General features: G+C 47.3%; 1 protein-coding gene across 2 annotated transcripts in view; it reads left to right on the forward strand.

Annotated features, from left to right (window-relative positions):
* The first annotated feature begins 21,298 nt into the window (after positions 1-21,298).
* The window catches only part of AFG3L2 (AFG3 like matrix AAA peptidase subunit 2), a 43,595-nt gene continuing 40,205 nt past the window's right edge, over positions 21,299-24,688 (forward strand). The window contains exon 1 of one of the 2 annotated variants that reach the window (XM_029065605.2): positions 21,299-21,442. In XM_029065605.2, the coding sequence (XP_028921438.1) occupies positions 21,332-21,442 (111 nt within the window). In that variant the 5' untranslated portion in view covers positions 21,299-21,331. Of the gene's footprint in view, positions 21,443-21,523; positions 21,656-24,688 lie in introns of those variants that run through there. The other variant, XM_029065604.2, reaches the window with a different exon arrangement.

Genomic DNA, 24,688 nt, shown 5'->3' on the forward strand with positions numbered 1-24,688 from the left:
GGCCCAGAGAAGTAAAGTGACTTGCCCCAAGGTCACACAGCTGACAAAGGCGGAGTCGGGATTAGAACCCATGACTTCCGATTCCCAAACCCCGGCTCTTTCCACTGAACCAGGCTGCTTCTCTAGTTTAGGTGACTTGCCCAAAGTCATAGAGCTGAAAAGTGGCAGGGTGGGATTAGAACCCACGACCTCTGACTCCCAAGCCCGGGCTCTTTCCACTAAGCCACAGTGGTCCTCTTCATATATACAGAACTGGGGCACTGGGAGAAGGGGGAAGAGCAAAGGGAGCTTTTCCCTCCCCCTTCCCTTCCCTTCTCTTCCCTTCCCCCCGCCCCATCACTCCCTGTCTCCCTCTCGCTTTCCTTGTCATCTTCCCCAGGACAATTCATTCACTCATTCATTCATTCATTCATTCATTCAATCGTTCATTCATCCAGTCATATTTCTTGAGCACTTACTGTGTGCAGGGCACTGTACTAAGTGCTTGGGAGAGTACGATACAGCACTGTGCACAAAGCTCTGCACTAAGGGCTTGGGCAAGTGCACTATAACATCAGACACATTCCCTGCCCACAGTGTCTAGCGGGGGAGACAGACATTAATATAAATAAATAAGGAAATAAATAAATAAATATATATGGATATGTACATCTGTGCTGTAGGGAAGAGAAGGAGAATAATAACAATAATAATAATAATGGTATTTGTTAAGCACTTACTAGTCATTCATTCATTCAATAGTATTTATTGAGCGCTTACTATGTGCAGAGCACTGTACTAATCGCTTGGAATGGACAATTCGGCAACAGATAGCGACAATCCCTGCCCAGTGACGGGCTCACAGTCTAGGCGCCATGCCGTGTTCGAAGCGCTGAGGTAGATACAAGATAATCAGGTTGGACACAGTCCCTGTCCCACATAGGGCTCACAGTCTTAACCCCCATTTTACAGATGAGGGAACTGAAGCACAGAGGAGTAAAGTGAGTTGCCCAGGGTCACACAGCAAACAAGTGGTGGGGTCAGGATTAGAACCCATGACCTTCTGACTCTCAGGCCCGTGCTCTAGCCATGAGGCCAGGATGAATGAAGGAGCAAGTAGGAGCGGCGCAGAAGGGAGTGGGAGAAGTGGAGAGGAGGGCTCAGTCAGGGAAGGCTTCCTGGAGGAGACGCGCCTTCCATAGGGCCTTGAAATGGGGGAGAGAACAAGCCCCTCAGGGCGAAGTGTACATCCCCTTGATTCTATTAATCATGATTATGTTGTCTTGTTTTTGTCCGTCTTTCTCCCCCAATTAGACTGTAAGCCCGTCAATGGGCGAGGATTGTCTCTATCTGTTGCCGAATTGTACATTCCAAGCGCTTAGTTCAGTGCTCTGCACATAGTAAGCGCTCAATAAATACTACTGAATGAATGAATGAAGTGTGTCGATGTCAGGGTTAGAAAGAAGGGCTGCCATCAGTCTTTCCGTCCGTCCTTCCGTCCGTAGCCACCCCTGGGCCTGGAGGGAACGCGGTGTATTACTGTGCCACCTGGAAATGGAAGGCCCACGGGGAAAAATGGCATGTGGGGCTCAGATTCTGTGAAGACCCGCGTTCGGGTCTCCCCCTGCCCGGTCCGCTCCTCATCGGACTCGGCCAATCTTGTCCTTGCTTCGGCGGGAACCTGGAGGCAATCCCATGAAGGAATGGAAATCCCCAAATCTCTTCTGATCTCCCCCACTTCTCTGAGTGTTGTCACAGCTCCATCATGCTAAGGGGTTGAGGAAAATGAGAAGGGGTTCAGGAAAATTAGCCTGGAAGCATTGCATGAAGGAATGAAAAGCCCCAAACCCTTTCTAATCTTCCCCACTTCTCCGGGCACAGTCAGGCTAAGGGGTTCAGTAAAATTAGAGATCTCCACCCATCTGGTTCAGAATAACCATCCTTCACAGTCGTACTCATTACAGGCCTTTAACAGAATAAAGAGAAGCAGCGTGGATCATTGGAAAGAGCCCGGGCTTGGGAGTCAGAGGTTGTGGGTTCTAATCCCGGCTCTGCCACGTGCCAGTTGTGTGACTTTGGGCAAGTCACTTAACTTCTCTGTGCCTCAGTTACCTCATCTGTAAAATGGGGATTGACACTGAGCCCCACGTGGGACAACCCGATCACCTTGTATCCCCCGGCGCTTAGAACAGTGCTTTGCACATAGTAAGCGCTTAACAAATACCACCATTTATTTTAATAGACATGTGAAGCACTTGATAGGCTTGACCCAGGCCACAATCAGGTAAAGTAGCAAATACAGATATAACTTGTAAAATTGTTATGGGCAAGGAATGTGTCTGCCGTTTTTGTTGTATTGTGCTTTCCCAAGTGCTTAGTACCGTCCTCTGCACACAGAAAGCGCTCAATAAATGCCATTGATTGATCTAGCTTCCACTGAACAAGGGCAGCGGATTCCTTTGGTGGGAAGTACTGTGAGAGAAAATAAGGGCACAATCAAGTAACGCTGATATGTGCACCAAGGTATAATAATGTTGATATTTGTTAAGCACTTACTATGTGCAGAGCACTGTTCTAAGCGCTGGGGTAGACAGAGAGGAATCAGGTTGTCCCACGTGGGGCTCACAGTCTTAATCCCCATTTTCCAGATGAGGTATCTGAGGCACAGAGAAGTGAAGTGACTTGCCCACAGTCACACAGCTGACAAGTGGCAGAGACGGCATTCGAACCCGTGACCTCTGACTCCCAAGCCCGGGCTCTTTCCACTGAGCCACGCTGCTTCTCATAGGGCAGAGAATGTATCTACCAACTCCGTTGTATTATACTCTCCCAAGTGCTTAGTACAGTGCTATGTACAAAGCAAATGCTCAATAAATACCATTGATTGATTCGATTTGGGATATTGAGAATCAATCAGGGAAGAGTTTGTTGGTATTTGTTAAGCATTTACTATGTGCCGAGTACCGTTCTAAGCGCCGGGGTAGATATGGGATAATCAGGTTGTCTCATGTGGGGCTCACAGTCTTCATCCCCATTTTCCAGATGAGGTCACTGAGGCACCGAGACGTGAAGTGACTCGCCCAAAGTCACACAGCTGACAAGTGGCGGAGCCGGGATTAGAACCCATGACCTCTGACTGACAAGTGGCGGAGCTAGGATTAGAACCCATGACCTCTGACTCCCAAGCCCGGGCTCTTTCCACTGAGCCACGCTGCTTCTCTGTTTGTGGAGGAGGTGTGATTTGAGGAAGGCTTCGGATGTGGACCGTTGTGGTCCGGCAAATTTGGGGGAGATTTTGTACCGAGGAGCACTCAAGAAGTCATGGGATAAAGTGTGGGGAGGTGGTCAGTAGGAGCTATGTCTCCTTTGCTTGTTTTTCCTCTGCCTCCCTGTCCCTATATGTAGGTGTCCCTCCAGACTCGGCTCTGGGTCCCTTTTTAGTCTCAATCTACACTCCCTCCCTCAGGGGGCTCATCCCTCTCGCAACAACCACTTTCATATGGATGACTTCCAAATCCACATCGCCAGTCCCACCCTCGCTCTTCTCACCTGTCTTGCATCTCCTCCTGTCTCCAGTGCATCTCTACATGGGCATTCCACCCCCCTGCCCCCGAACACCTCGTTACTGAATTTGTCCAAAACTGAACATCTCATTTTACCTCCCAAATTCTCTCCTCTTCTAACTTTCCCACCACTCCCCAACTCTCAAACCCAGCTCTTGACTCCTCTTTTTCTTTTAACCCCCCTGCAGAAGCAGTGTGGCTCAGTGGAAAGAGCATGGGCTTAGGGGTCAGAGGTCATGGGTTCACTTAACTCTCTGGGCCTCAGTTACCTCATCTGTAAAATGGGGATTAAGACTGTGGGACCACCTGATTACCCTGCATCTACCCCAGCGCTTAGAACAGTGCTCTGCACATAGTAAGCACTTAACAAATACCAACATTATTATTATTAATCCCGGCTCCACCACATGTCTGCTGTGTGACCTTGGACAGGTTGCTTTATTCATTAATTCATTCATTTAGTCCTATTATTGAGCGCTTACTGAGTGCATAGCACTGTACTAAGTGCTTGGAAAGTACAATTCAGCAACAAATAGAGACAATCCCTGCCCAATAACAGGCTCACAGTCTAGAAGGGGGGATATAGACAGCAAAACTCTGTGCCTCAGTTCCCTTATCTGTAAAATGGGATTAAGACTGTGAGCCCTTTGTGGGACAGGGATTGTGTTCAACCCAATGACCTTGTATCTACTCAAGCACTTAGAACACTTATAACTGTAATAATAATAAATACTGTTGTTATTATTATTATAATTACCAGTCAGTCTTGCCAAACATTTTTGACCCCGAATTGCAAGTTTCCCAATAACTTCCCCAAGGACAGCAGAATTCTACACAGGTATAAGATAAAATATTATTACTAAATTTCCTGAAAATAAAATACCAATTTTTGAATTCATACCATCTAACTCCGATAGTTGTATGAAACTAGAAGATGTCTTAGGAGGGAGGAACGACCATTGAGAGATATGAAGGACCCGTCCATGGACCTCAGACACAAAAAGTCATGGCAGAAGAGTGAATCCCAGAATTGGGAACAACTTTGTGCTTCATTCATTCATTCATTCATTCATTCATTCATTCATTCACTTCATTCAATAATATTTATTGAGCACTTACTATGTGCAGAGCACTGTACTAAGCGTTTGGAATGTACAATTCGGCAACAGATAGAGACCCTCCCCGTCCAATGACGGGCTCACAGTCTAAATGGGGGAGACAGACGGCAAAGCAAAACAAAACAAAACGAAAACAAGACAACATCATCTTGAGCTCCCCCCTTCTCCCTCTGCTCCCCCTCCACCCTCTGCTCCTCCCGCTCCTCCTTCACCTCCCCTCAGTGCTGTCTTCATTTGTATATATTATTTATTGCCCTATTTATTTTGTTAATAAGGTGTACATCCCCTTGATTCTATTTATCTTGATAATGTTGTCTTGTTTTTGTTTCGTTCTGTTTTGCTTTGCTGTCTGTCTCCCCTGATTAAACTGTGAGCCCATCACTGGGCTGGGATTGTCTCTATCTGTTGCCGAATTGTACATTCCAAGCGCTTAATACAGTGCCCTGCACATAGTAAGCACTCAATAAATACTATTGAATGAATGAATGAATAAGCTAGCGCTAGAGGACCTGAGTGTGTGGGTTAGATTATAGTAGGTGATGAGTGAGGTGAGGTAGGAGTGGGCAAGAAGATCGAGTGCTTTAAAGCCAAAGGTAAGGAGTTTCTGTTTGATGCGGAGGTGGATGGGCAACCACTGGAGGTTCTAAAGGAGTGGGGAAATGTGGACTGAACGTTTTTGTCGAAAAATGATCTGGGAGCAGAGTGAAGTATGGCCTGGAGTGGGGAGAGACAGGAGGCAGAGAGGTGAGACAAGAGGCTGAGTAACATGATAAGAGTTTGGATGGAGAGGAAAGGGTGGATTTTGGTAGTATAGTGAAGGTCTGAACAGATGGGATTTGGCGACGTTGGATATGTGGGTCAAATAAGAGAGATGATTCGAGGATAATGCCAAGGCATTATCAATCTTTAGTATTTAATGAGCACTTACTCTTCACAGAACACCGTACTAAGAGCTTAGGAAAGTGCAAAAGAGTTAGCAATCAATCAATAAATCAATCAATGGACTTTATTGAGCTCTTCCCCTGGATACTTGGGAGAGTTACAATATCCCTGTATCCAAGGAATTTATAATCTAGCACCGGAGGCAGACACTAAAATGGATTATTAATAATAATAATAATAATGATATTGATATTTGTTAAGCGCTTACTATGTGCAGAGCACTCTTCTAAGTGCTGGGGGTGAGACTGATGAGGGAAAGCGACATTGTTTAAAGATCTGTTCCTAAATGTTATGATGGGGTGGAGGGTGAATACTAACATGCTTAGGTGATGTGACAGTGCTAAAATGGAAGTAGATGGGGAAATAAGGTGGGGAGATGAAAAATTAATAAGAGAAGACCCTCTGGAAGAGATGTGATTTTAGAAGGCTTTGAAGATGGGAAGAGCAGTGGTCCGCTGAACGTAAAAGGGGAGGGAATTCCAGGCAGAAGGCAAGTGTAAGCAAGAGGTTAGTGGCTGGAGAGATGAGAATAATAGTAATAATAATAATGTTGGTATTTGTTAAGCGCTTACTACGTGCAGAGCACTGTTCTAAGCGCTGGGGTAGATAGAGGGTAATCAGGTTGTCCCACGTGAGGCTCACAGTTACGAGGTACCATGAGTAGGTTGGATTGAGAAGAGCAAAATGTGTGAAATGGAGTGGCAAAGGAGCAAAGATAAGTAGTGGGGAGAGGTGATAGAGTGCTTTACAGCTCATAGCCATGAGTTTTTGTTTGAGCAGAGAAGAATGGGCAACAGAATGACACCTTAGAAAAACCATCCGAGGGGTAGTGTGACATATAATAATAATAATAATGTTGGTATTTGTTAAGCGCTTACTATGTGCAGAGCACTGTTCTAAGCGCTGGGGTAAACACAGGGGAATCAGGTTGTCCCACGTGGGGCTCACAGTCTTAATCCCCATTTTACAGATGAGGGAACTGAGGCCCAGAGAAGTTAAGTGACTTGCCCACAGTCACACAGCTGACAAGTGGCAGAGCTGGGATTCGAACTCATGAGCCCTGACTCCAAAGCCCGTGCTCCTTCCACTGTGCCACGCTGCTTCTCTAAGCAGCGTATGGGCGAGAGAGGGGAGAGATAGGAAACAGGGAGGTCTGGGAAGAGGATGATGTAGTCAGGTAAGAGTAGGACCAGTACTTGGACCAACAAGGTGGAGTTTGGATGGAGGAAGGGGCAAATTCCACAGTTGTTGTGAAGAAAGAGCCAACAGAACTTAGTGACTGACTGAATATAATAATAATAATGTTGGTATTTGTTAAGCGCTTACTATGTGCAGAGCACTGTTTTCAGCACTGGGGTAGATACAGGGTAATCAGGTTGTCCCACGTGAGGCTCACAGTCTTCATCCCCATTTTACAGATGAGGTAACTGAGGCACTGAGAAGTTAAGCGACTTGCCCACACAGTCACACAGCTGACAAGTGGCAGAACGGGGATTCGAACCCAGGTCCTTCTGACTCCCAGGCCCGGGCTCTATCTACTAAGCCACATTGGAGATTCCTTTCTCATTGATTTCTTATCTGACAGTTTCTAAATAGTCCTTAATGACATAAATAATGAGAATATTCATCCATGTTTAGCAGGAGCTGATCTGCTGTACTTTTCAAAAAGTACCGCGCTAAACGCTTAGTACAGTGCTTTGCACAGAGTAAGTGCTCACTAAATACGATTGAATGAAAATATCTTGAACTTGTGTAGTATTTTGCTGTGCTTGGGGAAGTTACTACAAAAAATCTGCTTGGCAAGACTTTTATTTTACTGGTATTTGTTAAGCACTTACTCCAGTGCCAAGCATTGACCATTAGAGTTTCTATAGTATCCTTAATGACAGAGTTTCTTTATTGTCCTTGACGACATAACGCAAACATTCATCTCTATATTTAGCTAGAGCTGATCTGCTAGATTTTACAAAATACATTTTAGTCAATGTAAATTGAAGGCACCGAGTGATTCCTTGCTACCGAAAGGATCGATCCAGGTCACAAGCAATTGTGGGAACCTCTGGAGGAACATAATGTTTTGGGATGGCCAGGAAATTCCATTACATTTTTGCTCTGCCTCTGTTTCTGTTATTTTATCCTGATTTTACATTCAGTGGCCCAGGCAACACAGCTGCCAAAGCAATAGCAATCCAGACCTGTTAACGCTTCAGAGAACTGAAAGACAATTTTCACTATCTCCCAGATTCCCCAGCCAAGGTGGTAGTCAAGATAATAGGAATGGTAAGAGTCATAATAATAATAATAATGGCATTTGTTAAGCGCTTAACTATGTGCCCGGCACTGTACTAAGTGCTGGGGTGGAAGTCCTTACTATGTGCAGAGCAATTTACTAAGTGCTGGGAGAGAATACACGGATGGGAATTAAACACGTCTCTCCCTGCCGAGGTGCTCACAGTTCATGAAAATTTATGGTAAATTTATCTATCTGAGCAGGGGTTTATCAGGTACTTCACTGGATCAAAAGATCAAAAACGGGTACCATCTCAACCTAAATTTTCTGTACCCAAACTCGTACTTCAAAAATCTGCTGCGGCCCACTGATGGGTTTTCTTTTTTTCCAGGTCAGCAAGGATAAAAGGTGTAAATCACAACACGCGTCACATAATCTGCTCTTAAAGTAGGTTAAGCTTTGTCATCATGGCCGTTGCGCTGGCCGTGATCTTTCTTCTTCTATTTTACGGGCCCTAGAGTCAACCCCAGGCCCTCAGGGTCTTCAGGTTAGAGGCTGCATCAATCAATCAATCAGTCATATTTGTTGAGCACTTACTGTGTGCAGAGCATTGTAATAAGCACTTGGGAGAGTACAGTTAACAGAATTGGTAGACATGTTCCCTGCCCACAAAGAGTTTACAGTCTAGAGGGGGAGACATTAGGGATATAGACATAATAATGGTGGTATTTGTTAAGTGCTTACTATGTGCAAAGCACTGTTCTAAGCGCCAGGGGGATTCAAGATGAACAGGTTGTTCCATGGGGGTCTCACAGTTTTTAATCCCCATTTTACAGATGAGGTAACTGAGACACAGAGAAGTGGCTCGCCCAAAGTCACACAGCTGGCACGGGGCGGAGCCGGGATTCGAACACATGACCTCTGACTCCAAAGCCCGGGCTCTTTGCACTGAGTCACGTTGCTTCATAAGTGCTGTGGGGCTGTAGGAGGGGTAAATAAAGGGAACAAATCGAAGTGCAAGGGAGACGCAGAAGGGAGTGGGAAAGGAGGAAATGAGGGCTTATTCAGGGAAGACCTCTTGGAGGAGATGTGCCTTCAATTAGGCACAAAGAGAAGCAGCGTGGCTTAATGGGTTGAGCATGGATCTGGGAGTCAGCAGGACCTGGGTTCTAATTCTCCCACTTGTCTGCTGTGTGACCTTGGGCAAGTCCCTTAACTTCTCTGTGCCTCAGCTCTGGAAAATGGGGATTAAGACTGTGAGCCACATGTAAGACGTGGACTGTGTCCAACTTGATTACTTTGTATCTACCCCGGCGCTTAAAACAGTGCCTGGCCCATAGTAAGCGCTTAGCAAATACCATCAGAAAAAGGCTGTATTTGCCCTCATGGTTCCTGGATTTCTGCCCTGCCTCCATCACCAGTGCCAGCTTTGGCATCACCCTGTCCAGCTGTAGGGCTGCAGGAGGAAGAGACAGGGAGGGAGGGTCTTCTTGCTCTCTGTCACTTTCATTCATTCATTCAATCGTATTTATTGAGCGCTTACTATGTGCAGATCACTGTACTAAGCACTTGGAATGTCCAATTCAGCAACAGATAGAGACAATCCCTGCCCCAAAACGGGCTCACAGTCTAAACGGGGGAGCCAGACAACAAAACAGATCAAAACAAAAGAAGAGTGGCTCTCCAGGAGCAGCCCTACCCAATCCCCACCTCTCTCAGAAGCTGAGGCTGCTTCAGGGTGTGGGGGAGAGAGAAGAATTGGATAATAATAATAACAATAATAATGATGGTATTTGTTAAGCCCTTACTATGTGCCAAGCATCATACTACGTGCTGGGATGGATAGAAGCAAATCGGGTAGGACATAATCCCTGTCCCACGTGGGGCTCACAGTCTCAACTCCCATTTTACAGACAAGGTAACTGCGGCCCAGAGAAATGAAGTGACTTGCCCAAGGTCACACAGCAGACAAGTGGCGGAGCCTGGATTAGCACCCGTGATCTTCTGACTCCCAGGCCCATGGTCTATCCACTAGGCCATGAATTGGGAGGTGATGCGCTCCAGAAGGGAGCGATCCCTCATAGGGTGTCGGTGTGCCAAGTGCTGTGCCAAGTTCTATGTGCTGGACTATGTGAAGACCGCTCTACTAAGAGACAATCAATCAATCAGTAGGAGAAGCAGCATGGCTTAGTGGGTAGAGTAAGGACCTGGGAATGGGTTCTAATCTCGGCTCCGCCACTTGTCTGCTGTGTGACCTTGGGCATGTGACTTCACTTCTCTGGCCCTCAGTTCCCTCATCTGTAAAATGGGGATTAAAACTGTGAGCCATGTGGGATGTTGACTGTGTCCACCCTGATTTGCTTGTATCCACCCCAGTGCTTAGTACAGTATCTGGCACATAGTAAGTGCTTAATAAATACCACAATTATTATTACTAAACATATTTATTGAGCACTTATTGTGTCCAGTAAGCAGTAGTCGATAAACTCCTTGTGGGCCATGATCCCCGAAAAGCAGCGTGGCTTAGTGGTAAGAGCGTGGTCTTGGGAGTCGGAGGTCATGGGTTCTAATCCCACCTCCGCCACTTGTCAGCTGGGTGACTTTGGCCAAGTCACTTAACTTCTCTGGGCCTCAGTGACCTCATCTGTAAAATGGGGATTAAGACTGTGAGCCCCATGTGGGGCAACCTGAATACCCTCTATCTACCACAGTGCTTGGTACATAGTAAGCGCTTAACAAATACCACAATTATTATTATTATCATGTCCACCTACATTATTGATTGTACTCTCCTAAGTGCTTAGAACAGTGCTCTACACACAGTGAGCGCTCAATATTGACCACAGAGCACTGTATTAAGAGCTTGGGAAAGTACAGTAGCATTAGTAGACATAATTGCTGCCCTGACATACACACACACACCTTTCTCTTCATAGTCTGTTTGTCACGGCAGCAAGATTGGGGGCACCATGAATTTATCCCTGTTGAATAATCAGCATTTGCCAGAACATCGGGAACACCTGCTCTTTAAAAACAACGATCAAAATATCAGCTTAGGAGAGCAGCACAAGAGTCCAGCTGTAGAGTTCCCATTTATATTATCCCATGAAGCTGTTGTCTTAGCTTCTCCTAAGGCTTTTTTTTAAAAATGGTGTTCGTTAAGTGTTCACTACGTTCCAGGCACTGTACTAAGCACTGGGGTAGATGCAAGCTAATCAGGTTGGACCCCTGTCCCATATGGGGCTCACAGTCTCAATCCCCATTTTACAGATGAGGTAACTGAGGCACAGAGAAGTGAAGTGATTCGCCCAAGGTCATTCACCCAAGGTCATACAGCGGACGAGTGGCAGAGCTAGGTTAGAACCTAGGTCCTCTGATTCCCAGGCCCTTGCTTTAACCCCTAGGCTACGCTGCTTCTCTAGGCCATGCTGCTTCTCCAGGATTCTCCTAGAGAGCTTTAGGATTCAGTTCAAGTTTCTTTCTTTCCAAATTCAGACAGTGAACTGCTGGCTTCAAAGGATGAGACAAAACCCTAAACCTTTTTAGTAAAATAAACTCTCTTCACTCTCATCTAGCACAGCCATTCACCAAAAACAGTTGAAGTGATTATAAATCCAGGATTCTCCTGGTTCCCTGAGGGAGACCCTGAATTTTCTCCTGGTGAAAGGCAAGGCTGACCTCAGTCCGACAATACGGAGTTTTCACGTTTACAGGTTTTACATCTTCTGCCAGTCGAAGACTCAGATGGTATTCTGAGGATCAGAATTCAGTTCCTTATTTTCTTCTTTTGCAGAACGTGGTAGAAAGGTCTCCTGGAAATTAGCATTCCATGAAAATTCCCTTGAATTTGTCTTCAGAGAACAGTCATAGTTCTCCAAGCGTGGCTCTCCCTGGAAGTCCAGGAAAACCTTTTCGGCTGTGCAATATCGATGACTGTCTCTGCCACTCTGCTGGTCTCTTCTAAAGTAGGAACTTCTCAACCGTGACACTGAGCTGGATTGCTCAGCCAGTCTGCATGTGAAAGAGACAGACTGTCAGATTAGAAATGATGGTTTGTTTGGTATTGGGTATTCAGAGAAAGACACAAAGGCCTAGGTTTTTAATAGCACTGCAGAACAGAGGCACACCCTCTGACAAATTTCAGGAATCCTGTTTAATCTCAGAATATTTTTAAAAAAGTCACAGCAGATCACTGAAGCCCACAGCATTTTGACAAGTCCTGTGTATTTCAGGGTTGAATAGGGATTCAATAATAGTAATAATAGTATTTGTTAAGCACTTACTATGTATCAAGCACCGTTATAAGCGTTGGGGTAGATACAAGCTAATCGGGTCGGACACAGTCCATGTCCCACATGGAGCTAACAGTTCTAACCCTCATTTTACAGAGGAGGGAACTGAGGCCCAGAAAAGTTAAGAGACTTGCTCAAGGTCCCACAGCAGACAAGTGGTGAAGCCAGCATTAGAACCAGGTCCTTCTAACAGGCCTGTGCTCTACCCCGTAGGCCATGCTGCTTCCTATTATGTCTACTTCCATTTTATCTCTTCACTTCATCACTTGCTCATCTTATTTCTTTTCAGCTTTTGCTTCTCTGTATTTCACTACGTAACTCATACGCTTCAGGCACCTTCAGGCACCTTCCCAGTATCAGTGTGACAAGTTTTCTACTTCTTCTGCCTTCAGATCTTTTCTTCCGTCATGGCCTCTGGATTCAAAATTCTACACCCCCCCAAAAAGACGGTATATGACTGAGGGGTCAGATGGCCAGAACCCTCTTTTTTTAGGAGGGAGAACATGTATAGAATCTCCATTTTGCAATTGAGGAAAGTGAGGCACAGAGAAGTTAAGTGACTTGCCCTAGGTCACACAGCAGACACGTGGTGGACCCAGGACTAGAACCCAGGTTCTGGCTCCTAGATCAATGCTTTATCCACTAGGCTACACTGCTTCCCAATTTACCATTTTACCTTAGCAGTTTTATTCCAGAGGTAATCCACCTTACTAATCAAGAACTTCTAAACGAATTTAACCAATGGCGATTAAAACGATGCTTGGGAGAACCATACATTTGTAGGAGAAAGTGGGAGAGGAATGGGGAGAGAAAGAGGGAAAGAAGGGAAGTTTGACCTCTTTTAGAGAGTCATTGTATGTTCTTTCCTTCTGCAGTCTACCGCCCTGGAAGCTTAGAGAAGCAGCGTGGCTCAGTGGAAAGAGCATGGGCTTGGGAGTCAGAGGTCATGGGTTCGAATCCCTGCTCTGCCACTTGTCAGCTCTGTGACTGTGGGCAAGTCACTTAACTTCTCTGTGCCTCAGTTCCCTCATCTGTAAAATGAGGATGAAGACTGTGAGCCTCACGAGGGACAACCTGATTACCCTGTATCCACCCAGCGCTTAGAACAGTGCTCTGCACATAGTAAGCGCTTAACAAATACCAACATTATTATTATTATTATTAGATAAAAGGGCATCTGGTCCTCTAGGTCACTTGACCTGTTATAAATCGATAAAAACATCAGAGGAGTTATATAAACAGTAATAATATCATTTAAACCAATTCATTAATACAGTGAGTTTTTAATGAGTTGCAGTTACCGTCTTCAGGATTTGGGAGTTTGCTTATTCTAAATCCCCAAATCCTCCAAACTAGCCCCATAAGGAAACATCATTTAGCCTGCTTTTCTTACTCAGTTGGGAAATAACAAAGCGAGTTATCATGCCAGATTTGATCAGATGCACACAAAATCTTTCTAAAGGCAACTGCCTTATTAAAGTTGAATGTGATATTTTTGTATAATTGAAATGTGCATCGTATCTTTGGAAATTGTACACCAAATTTCTCCCACTAAGCAAAGGAAATAGTAACCAGTGCTAAAGGCCCCTCCTCCTGCAGAACCACAGGACAGGAGCAGGTAGATTCTTCACCCACTAACTTGTGGACAAAGAACGTGAATGCCAACTGTATTGCTCTACACACAGTAAGCGTTCAACGTCTATCACTGATTGATTGGCTGATCGATTGATTTAGAACGGTGGTCGATCTCAGTTGAGTGGACAGGGGAAGATGGAGGTGAGTGGGAGCAGAAAATCAATGTGCTGCTTTGAGAAATCTTGCCAGCCAGCATTTGTTCAAATGTTAATTTTGTTTTTGTGTTTTTCTCTCATCTACCAATGAAAAATAAATAAATAAATAAAGCCAAAGGAAAAAAACAAGACACGGTGAGCTTTAAACTGAGTTTTTCCCCCACATATAATAATGTGGTGTTTGTTAAGCGCTTACTATGTGCAAAGCACTGTTCTAAGCGCTGGGGGGATACAAGGTGATCAGGTTGTCCTGCGTGGGGCTCACAGATTTTAATCCCCATTTTACAGATGAGGTAACTGAGGCACAGAAAAGTGAAGTGACTTGCCCAAAGTCCAAGCGGCAAGCGGCGGATCCGGGATTCAAACCCATGACCTCTGACTCCCAAGCCCGGGCTCTTTCCACTGAGCCATGCTGCTTCTCTATTTCCAAGCGCCGAGGACAAGATTACATACATGGTAGACTTTTGATAAATACTGGTGGTAATGATAAATATTAGTGATGAAAATATTTTACAAATGGGTATCCCCTGCTAGGCGAGGCCACCAAGTGGGGAAATTGATTATTATTACCACCATTTAGCAGTGCTAAGTTATTGCTGCTATTTGGGAGCTCTGGGAAAGGAATTTTCTCCCCTTACCTGTTTCCCTTTCCCTGGCCCTGCTGTCTTGATTCTCTATTTGAAGCAGGTACATTCCTGGCTTTGTTCAGTCGTATTTATTGAGTGCTTACTGTGTGCAGAGCACTGTACTAAACTCTTGGGAGAGTAGACTCATTCCCTGCCCACAAAGAGCTTGCACTCTAGAGAATGAGATCAGAGTCTAAGGGGTCAACCTTCAAGGGGGGGGCATCTCTCTGGAGGGAGCGGCTGATTGCCTAGTCAATGGGGATTAACTGTGAGCCTCACGTGGGACAACCTGATTACCCTATATCGACCCCAGCGCTTAGAACAGTGCTCTGCACATGGTAAGCGCTTAACAAATACCAACATTATTATTATTATTAGTCACCGGCTCCATTTCTCTCAACACCGCGCCTAAAACTGAGCGGTGCTCAGGAAAGTTGTGGCAGACGGATGTGGTTTGGCAGTTGGGTGGTGGGGAGGGTGTTCTGGGCAGGAAGGAGGGTTTGGGTAATGGATCAGGAATGGGAATGTTCTTGATTCTATTTATTTGCTTTTGATTGTATTTATTTGCTCTTGATTCTATTCATTTGCTATTGTTTTAATGAGATGTTCTTCCCCTTGATCCTATTAATTGCCATCGTTCTCGTCTGTCCGTCTCCCCCGATTAGACTGTAAGCCCGTCAAAGGGCAGGGACTGTCTCTATCTGTTGCCGATTTGTCCATTCCAAGTGCTTAGTACAGTGTTCTGCACATAGTAAGCACTCAATAAATAAATACTATTGAATATACTATCGAGTGAGGTACAGTGCAGTCAGATGGTTAGTTTGGGAAGAGTGAAGAGGGAGCTGGAGATTAGCAAGCAAGGGGAGCAGAAGAGTAGGAACGAGACAGGTGCCGGAGAACCTTAAATCCAAGGCTAGGAGCAGTCTAGAGAAGTTCAGTGAGGAGACTGTAAGCTCGTGGGTGGGGAATGTGTCCGCTAAATTTGTTATATTGTACTGTCCCAATCACTTGGTTCAGTGCTCTGCACACAGTAAACGCTGAATAAATAGGATTGATCGATTGATGAATGGGTAGCCACTGAATATTTGTGAGTGCGGAGGGATGCCCTTTGAACCATAATTCAGGAAAATGATCTGAGTGCCAGAGTATAGGAGAAACAGAAGGGGAGAGGCTGGGGGTAAGGAGACTTCTCCAGAGTGTAGCTCACTGTGGGCAGGGAACTTGTCTCTTGTATTGTACTCTCCTAAGCACTTAGTACAGTGCTCTGCACATAGTAAGTGCTCAAAAAATATCATTGATTGATTCAAAACCCACATTGCATTGTTCCGGTGTGTTGTCCATAGTTTCCACCTCTTTTCCCCCAGCTTGGAACTGTCCATGTTCTCAACTTGTGGGAAACCTCATTCTTCTCTGTCTTCGAAGTCAATTTATTACTAAATTATAGCTCACCCCCGAACTAATTCTGTGGCCCAAACTGCATCCTAACACAGCCTCACCTAATCTAACACGAATTAACCAGCTTGAATCGCATCTTTACAGGGATGATCCAGTGAATCGGACCCCATTAACACAGCCCTACGGTACTTCCGTGGCCCGACGCGAACCTCCCCGAGGCCGCTCTGCAGTCATCCTCACATTCCCTACTGTTGCCACCAATCTGCCCGCGTGTTCCTCGAAGTCCCTGCTTGGGCCAGAGAGAGGGAAGCTCAGCGGTGTCAGATACGGACTCGGACCGGCCGGACGATCCAGTCCCTGTCCTCGGGAGACCGGGGAGGCTCCCAGGCTCAGATTCAGCCAACAGGGAGTCGGCCTGCTGGCTAAGCGGGAAGTCCTCCAGATTGCCAGCCGTCCTGTCCAGCTCGAGCCTACCTGTCGCCATTCTTCAATCTCCCTTCCCCTCCCAGCATCCGCTAGACTGGACTCTCCAAACTCGTTATACAAATTTATATGACACAGTGTTATATAACATAACGCCTTCTTTAGTGCAAAATTTGCTGCTGTTTTCCCAACCTGGAATTGGCTTTCTCCCCGGGAACCTCCTTTGAAGTCCACTCATCTTCAAAGCCAGTGCATGTGATGTGGTCCGTTGAGGAGTGGATCTGTTTCCTAAATAATGAAATGATCTAATCAGTAGTCTATCTGATTGCTTACCAAATAATGAAATAATAATATCATTCGATATTATATCAGATTCCTTACCAAATAATGAAATAATATTATCATTCACTATTCATTCAATAGTATTTATTGGGTGCTTACTATGTGCAGAGCACTGTACTAAGTGCTTGGAATGTACAAATCGGTAGCAGATAGAGACAGTCCCTGCCCTTTGACGGGCTTACAGTCTAATCGGGGAGACAGACAATAACAATGGCAATAAATAGAATCAAGGGGATGAACATCTCATTAAAACAATAGCAAATAAATAGAATCAAGGTGATGTACATCTCATTAACAAAATATTATATCGGATTGCTTACCAAATAGTGAGCCAGTCTTTTTGAGAGCTTCCCTGCAATCACACTGAATTCCCAACTTCTGCCAGACTTAGACTCCCAATTCCCAAAGCCCATATTACGTTACAGTAGATTCTATATGAAACTGTGTGGCCTATAGGAAAGAACATGGGCCTGGGAGTAGAAGACCTGGGGTGTCTAGGACAGGCTCCAAAGCCAATCAATCAGTCGATCTTATTTATTGAATGCTTACTGAGTGCAGGGGACTGTACTAAGCGATTGGGAGAGTATAGTGCAACAAGATAACAGAGGCATTCCCTGTCTACAGCGAGTTTACAGTGTAGAGGGGGAGGCAGACATTAATACAAATAAATAAATTATGGTTATGTACACAAGTGCTGTGGGGCTGGGGGCCGTGGGTGGTGAATAAAGGGAGCAAGTCAGGGTGACCCAGAAGTGAGTGGGAAAAGAGGAAATGAGGGCTTAGTCAGGGAAGGCCTTTTAGGGGAGATAATAATAATAATAATAATGTTGATATTTGTTAAGTGCTTACTATGTACAGAGCAGTGTTCTAAGTGCTGGGGTAGATACAGGGTAATCTGGTTGTCCCACATGAGGCTCACAGTCTTAATCCCCATTCTACAGATGAGGCACAGCTGTGTGACTGGGGGGCAAGTCACTTCACTTCTCTGTGCTTCAGATACCTCATCTGTAAAATGGGGATTAAGACTGGAAGCCTCAAGTGGGACAACCTGATGACCCTGTATCTCCCCCAGCACTTAGAACAGTGCTCTGCACCTAGTAAGCGCGTAACAAATACCAACAGCATCATTATTACTACTCTCCTAGGCCTCAGTGCACACAGAGCAGAAGTTGGAAAGGTGGAGGAGGTGGAGAAATGATGATCTTCCAAGCCCAGTAAGATCAAACATAAGGGCCATCTTTTCATTTAGAGAATGGGGAAGAGGGAGAATAGAGCTTTGGGGCTGGCATCAGAGCAGCATAGGGCTTGGGAGTAACAGGTAGGCATTAAAGCTCGTCCTCTAGGCTGTAAATTTGTTGTGGGCAGGGAATGTGTCTGTTTATTGTTGCATTGTACTTCTTAAGCGCTTAGTACAGTGCTCTGCACACAGTAAATGCTCAATAAATACAATTGAAATAATTAAAAACTTACCTGACAGGAAAGACAAGACCCAGTTTTAAGTCTGTTCAATCCATCTGAGAGTCTTTCAGGTCTTAGTAATAATAATAATATTGGTATTTGTTAAGCACTTACAATGTGCAGAGCGCTGTTTTAAGGGCTGGGGAGATACAGGGTAATCAGGTTGTCCCACGTGAGACTCACAGTCTTCATCCCCATTTTCCAGATGAGGTAACTGAGGCCCAGAGAAGTGAAGTGACTTGCCCACAGTCACCCAGCTGACAAGTGGCAGAGCCGGAATTCGAACCCATGAACTCTGACTCCCAAGCCCGGGCTCTTTCCACTGGGCCATGCTGCTTCCAAATGGTTCAGCGAACTCGGGCCCAGTGACACCAGGCCAGGTGCCGACCGAGGCAAAAGGAAAGCTTTCCTTCCTTCTCATCTGTAAAATGGGGATGAAGACTGTGAGCCTCATGTGGGACAACCTGATGACCCTGTATCTCCCCCAGCGCTTAGAACAGTGCTCGGCACATAGTAAGCGTTTAACAAATACCAACATTATTATTCCCAAATAAAGATTCAAAGGTTTGGGAGGAGGGTGGTCTTGGTGAGAGTCTAGGGGGAGGAACCATGCATGGGATTTTACATATTAATGTCAGTCGTTTAATAATGTTGGTATTTGTTAAGTGCTTACTATGTGCAGAGCACTCTTCTAAGTGCCGGGGTTTCAAATTTCAAATTTTCATACAAATCTCATCACGGGAGACACCCCTCTCCACCACCCTGAGGCTATTCCCACTTCTACCCTATACCATGGGCTTGGGAGTCAGAAGATCCTGAGTTCTAATCCCCGCTCTTCCCCGTGTCTGCTGTGTGACCTAGGGAGAGTCACTTCACTTCTTTGTGCCTCAGTTACCTCACTGGTAAAATGGGGATTGAGACTGTGAGCCCTACATGGGACAGGGCCAGTATCCAAACTGATTTGCTTGTATCCACCCCGACGCTTAGCACATAGCCAACGAATACATAGCACTTAATGAATACCAACGTTGTTATTATTATTATTAAAAGTGCTTAATACCATTATTATGTCCCCTTCAAAGTCCTACCCCCCTTCAAAACCCTAGAGAAGCAGCGTGGCTCGGTGGAAAGAGCCCGGGCTTGGGAGTCAGAGGTCATGGGTTCGAATCCCCACTCTGCCACTTGGCCGCTGTGTGACTGGGGGCAAGTCGCTTCACTTTTCTGTGCCTCAGTGACCTCCTCTGTAAAATGGGGATTAACTGTGAGCCTCACGTGGAACAACCTGATTACCCAGCGCTTAGAACAGTGCCCTGCACATAGTAAGCGCTTAACAAATACCAACATAATTATTATAAGGCACACCTCCTCCAAGAGGCCTTCCCAGATTAATTCCCCCTTTTCCTCAGCTCCCCCTCCCTTCCTTGTCACCACAACTTATTCCCTTTGTTCTTCCCCCCTTGCCCCTCCTCACAGCACTTATGTATATATGTATAAATCTATTTTTTTAATTTATATTGACGTCTGTTTCCCTTCCCTTAAACTTTGAGCCTATTGTGAGCAGGGATTGTCTCTATACTTTCAAAGCGCTTAGTAGTGCTTACTAGCGCTTAGTAGTGAAGAAGCAGCGCGGCTCAGTGGAAAGAGCACGGGCTTTGGAGTCAGGGCTCCTGAGTTCGAATCCCAGCTCTGCCACTTGTCGGCTGTGTGACTGTGGGCAAGTCACTTCACTTCTCTGGGCCTCAGTTACCTCATCTGTAAAATGGGGATTAAGACTGTGAGCCCCACGTGGGACAACCTGATTCCCCTGTGTCTACCCCAGCGCTTGAATGAATACGATTGAATGAATGTCACCGCCCCACACTCCCAAGACTGTGAGCCCGTTGTGGGCAGAGATTGTCTCTCTTCATTGCTGTATTGTACTCTCCAGGCGCTTAGTCCAGTGCTCTGCACACAGTAAGCACTCAAGAAATACGACTGAATCATGGCCGAGTGGCGAGAGCACGGGCTTGGAGTCAGAGGTAGTGAGTTCTAATCGTTGCTCTGCCACTTGTCCGCTGTGTGACCTTGGGCAAGTCACTTCACTTCTCTGGGCCTCAGTTCCCTCATCTGGGAATGAAGGGGAATGAAGACTGGAAGCCCCAGATGGGACAACCTCACTACCTTGCATTTACCCCAGCGCTTAGAACACTGCTTGGCACAGAGTAAGCGCTTAACAAATACCATCATTATTATATTTATTATGAACGATTGATTGACTGAATGAAAGGGGCGGGAGGAGGAAGAAACAGGCGGGGCCATAGAGGGCAAGGGGGCAGGACCCTTTGTTGGGGAGGGATGGTCTCTAGCTGTTGCAAAATTATACATTCCAAGCGCTTAGTACACTGCTCTGCACATAGTAAGCGCTCAACAAAGGCGAGTGAATGAATGAAGAGGGGAAGGGGCGGGGCCACAGAGGGAAAGGGAGCACAGAGGGGGCGGGGCCGAGGAGGGGGCGGGGTCACAGGGGAAGGGGGCGGGGCCACAGAGGAGGGGCGGGGCCACAGAGTGTGGAGGGGCCACAGAGTGGAGGGGGGCGGGGCCACGGAGGAGAGGGGGCGGGGCCACGGAGGAGAGGGGGCGGGGCCACAGAGCAGGGGCGGGGTCACAGGGAAAGGGGAGGGGCCACCGAGGGAAAGGGGGCCACCGAGGGGAAGAGGCGAGGCCATGGCAGAGGGGGCGGGGCCACAGGGAAGGGGCGTGGCCAAGGAGGGGGGGAAGGGGCGGGGCCCCAGGGGGTGCGGGGCGGGGCCTCGGAGGGGGGGGAGGCGCGGGGCCACCGAGGGGAGGAGGCGAGACCATGGCGGAGGGGCGGGGCCACAGGGGGAGGGGCGGGGCCAAGGAGGGGGAGAGGGGCGGGGCCCCAGAGGGGAGAAAGGGGCGGGGCCACCGAGGAGGAGGGGGCGTGGCCGCGCGTCGCCCAATCGCAGGTGTCCGCAGCCGGGGCCGCCGGGGGTTGGGGCGCAGGTTGCGGCGGTGATGACGCGTCCCGTCGTGCGCGGGGCGGTGATGACGCGAGCCGTGGGGCTTCGGGGCGCGGCCGCGCCTGCGCAGTGTTCTGCCCCCGCCCCCTTGCCCCCCCGCCCCCCCGCCCCCCCGCCCCTCTGCCCCTCTGCCCGCGGCGGGCGGAGGCGGCCATGGCGCTGAGGTACCTGGCGCTGCTGTGGGACCGGGGCTGCCGCCGCCGCCGCCGCCTGGGCCCGCTCCTCCTCCCCGCACGCCGCAGCGCCGCCTCCCCACTCCCCACGGTGAGTCCCGCCCGCGAAGAAGACGACAGGACGCCAGCTGCGGAGCGCTTCCCCAGGGCCGCGCGCTGTACTGAGCGCCCGGGTCGAGCCCAGCAAATGGCGAGGGACGCCCGCACCACGCTCCCCCTTCTCCAGCCGTTGTGGGGCGGCGGGGATGGGGCCCCTCTGCCCCACTTGGCCCTTCCAAGCGCTCAGCCCAGCGCCCTGCACACCGTAAGCGCCCCAAAATGTGAACGAATGCCCGCGGGGGGGAGGGGTCTTGGTCTCAATCCCCATTCCGCAGATGAGGTCACTGAGGCCCGGGGAAGTGACTGGCCCAAGGTCACCCAGCAGACGACGGCGGAGGGGGATTAGAACCCAGGACCAAGAGCCGTCCTGTCCTGGTCCTCCCCCCCACCCCTTCCTGCTTCCCTTCTCTCCTCCCTCTCCCTCCCCCCCCCCCAAAACCTCTTTTTCTGATAGAGGCCGGGCTCGGGAGTCGGAGGTCATGGGTTCGAATTCCGTCTCTGCCACTTGTCATGTGAGACTTGGGTCAAGTCACTTCACTGGGCCTCAGTTCCCTCGTCTGTAAAATGGGGATACAAACTGTGAGCCTCACGTGGACCAACCTGATGACCCTGGACCTCCCCCAGCGCTTAGAACAGTGCTCTGCACATAGTAAGCGCTGAACAAACACCAACATTATTATTATTGATATTAAAATGGGGCTACAGACCGTCGGCCTCACGTGGGACAACCTGATGACCCTGTACCCCAGCGCTTAGAACAGTGCTCTGCACACAGTGAGCACTCAGTAGGTACCCTCGACTGGTTGTTTGCAGGCTCCCAGGTATCCCTTCCCTCCCCCCCCATCCTCTGCTCTTCCCCCTTCCCCTCAGCCCGGTGCTCATTTGTATAATTTATTACCTATTTATTTTCTTAATGAGGTGTACCTCCCCTTGATTCTATTTATCCTGATGATGTTTTGTTTTGCTCTGCCGTGTGTCTCCCCCGTTTAGACTGTGAGCCCCTCATTGAGCAGAGATTGTCTCTATCTGTGGCCCAATTGTCCATTCCACGCGCTTAGTTCAGTGCTGTGCACATAGTAAGCGCTCAATAAATACAATCGAATGAATTGAATGAATCGCCATCGAGGCCCCAAACGTCCCCCCAAAGCCCCGGTTCATACCCGTTACCCCATCCCATCACCAACCTGCCGGTTCATCCCTGACCCCTACTCATTCCCTCATCCCACCCTCAACGTCCCCCACCGCACCCCCCAATTCATCCCTGACATTAGCAGAATGAAAATGTGGGGCCCGACTGACCCTCGTTGCATGGGGGTTGGGGTTAGGGTGTTGACCACCGTGTTGACCAGTGGTTTTCCATCAAAAAACATGAGGTGTAAAGGTGTGGAAGTCAGAGGGGGGAGAGCAATAAGGAGCCGGCGAAGGGGATCGCTTTCGGCGTCTGTAAAACGCCACTTGTTTTTTTAAATGATATTGTTGAGTGTTGATTATGTGCCGGGCCTTTTACTAAAGTGCCGGGGTAGATGCAAGGTAGGTTGGACACAGATCCTATTCTTTCATTCATTCAGTAGTATTTGTTGAGCGCTTACTATGTGCAGAGCACTGTACTAAGCGCTTGGAATGTGCAATTCGGCAACAGATAGAGACAATCCCTGCCCAATGACAGGCACAGTCTAAACATCCCACCCAGGACGCACTCTCACTCCCCAATTTACAGAAGAGCTCGTTGTGGCCAGGGAATATCATTGCTTGTTGTTTTATTGTGCATTGTACTTTCCCAAGCGCTTAATACAGGGCTCAACATACAGTAAGCGCTCAATAAATACAACTGAATGAATAAAGAGGTAACTAAGGCACGGAGAAGTCTATTTCATACTTTTCCAAGCACTTACTAAAGTGCTGTACACAAAGTAAGGACTCAATACATATGATTGATTGAAGGGACCTACACAAGGTCACGCAGCAGACAAGTGGCAGAACTGGAATTGGAACCCAGGTCCTCTGACTCCCTCAGGCCACCTGCTTCTCTTCAATTCCGGGGGCTGTGTCTGATCTGATTATCCTGTATCTACCCCAGCGCTTAGCTTATAGTAAGTGCCGGCACTATTATTATTATCATTATCGTCAACAGGCAGGTGGATTTGGGCTCCTTTTCAGGCAGTGTGTCTTCTACTACTCTTCTATTTCCCAAGCACTTAATATAGCGCTCTGTGCACAGTAAATGCTCAAATCCGTATGAATATGGAGTGATTTGGTCAAAGCATTTTTCTGGGCATATCGATTTTTCACAAGTTCTGTTAACTGAATATTAGGTTTAGAGTAGATATAAGAGAAATCCAAGATTATGAAAAACTGGATCACATCACCAATAATAATCATGGGATTTGGTAAGCGCTTACTACGTGCCAGGCTCCATACTGAGCACTTGGGTGGGTACAAGGTAATCAGGTTGGACACAGTCCCTGTCCCTCATAGGGTTTACAGTCTTAATACCGATCACACATCTTATGTGCAAAGCAATACCAATATATTAAATTTTCACCAGCTTGCCCTCTTGAATATAGTGATTCTCCAATCAAATGTGTGAAATAAGGCATTCTTTCTCCTTTTCTGGCATAAATGTGTATTACTTGAACACGTGATTATTTCTGAGACCAATTTAGTTGACTCTTGCTTGGAGGCCCCCAGCTCTCTCCAGCAGAGAACTGGGCCTGCAGAAAATACCAATACAACTGCTAGTATTTCTTGAGCACTCATTGGGTGCGCTGCATTGTAATAAGCGCTTGGGAAATACAAAATAGAGAAGCGACATGTTCACTCCCCACAAAGAGTTTAGCTAAAGGTTTAGAAATAAGATATGAGAAGAAAATAAGAATCCAGGACTCAGAAAAGGGAAAGAGCACTGGACTGGAAGCCAGGGGTAATAGATTCTAATTAATCAATGGTATTTATTGATTGCTGCCTGTCTTGCAGAACACCGTACTAAGCGCTTGAGAGAGTACAGTAGAACAGAATTAGTAGACGTGTTCCTTGTCCACAACTAGCTTACAGTCTGGAGGGGAGACAGATATTAATATAAATAAATTGTGGATATTTGCATAAGTGCTCTGGGGCTGGGGGAGGGGTGAAAACCAAGTGGCTAAAGGATACAGATCCAAGTGCAGAGATGTCACGCAAGGGGAAAAGACTTAATCGGGGAAGGCCTCTTGGAAGAGATGTGACTTTATTAAGGCTTTGA

The sequence above is a fragment of the Ornithorhynchus anatinus genome, chromosome 5 (genome assembly GCF_004115215.2).
Source record: "Ornithorhynchus anatinus isolate Pmale09 chromosome 5, mOrnAna1.pri.v4, whole genome shotgun sequence".
Classification (NCBI taxonomy): domain Eukaryota; kingdom Metazoa; phylum Chordata; class Mammalia; order Monotremata; family Ornithorhynchidae; genus Ornithorhynchus; species Ornithorhynchus anatinus.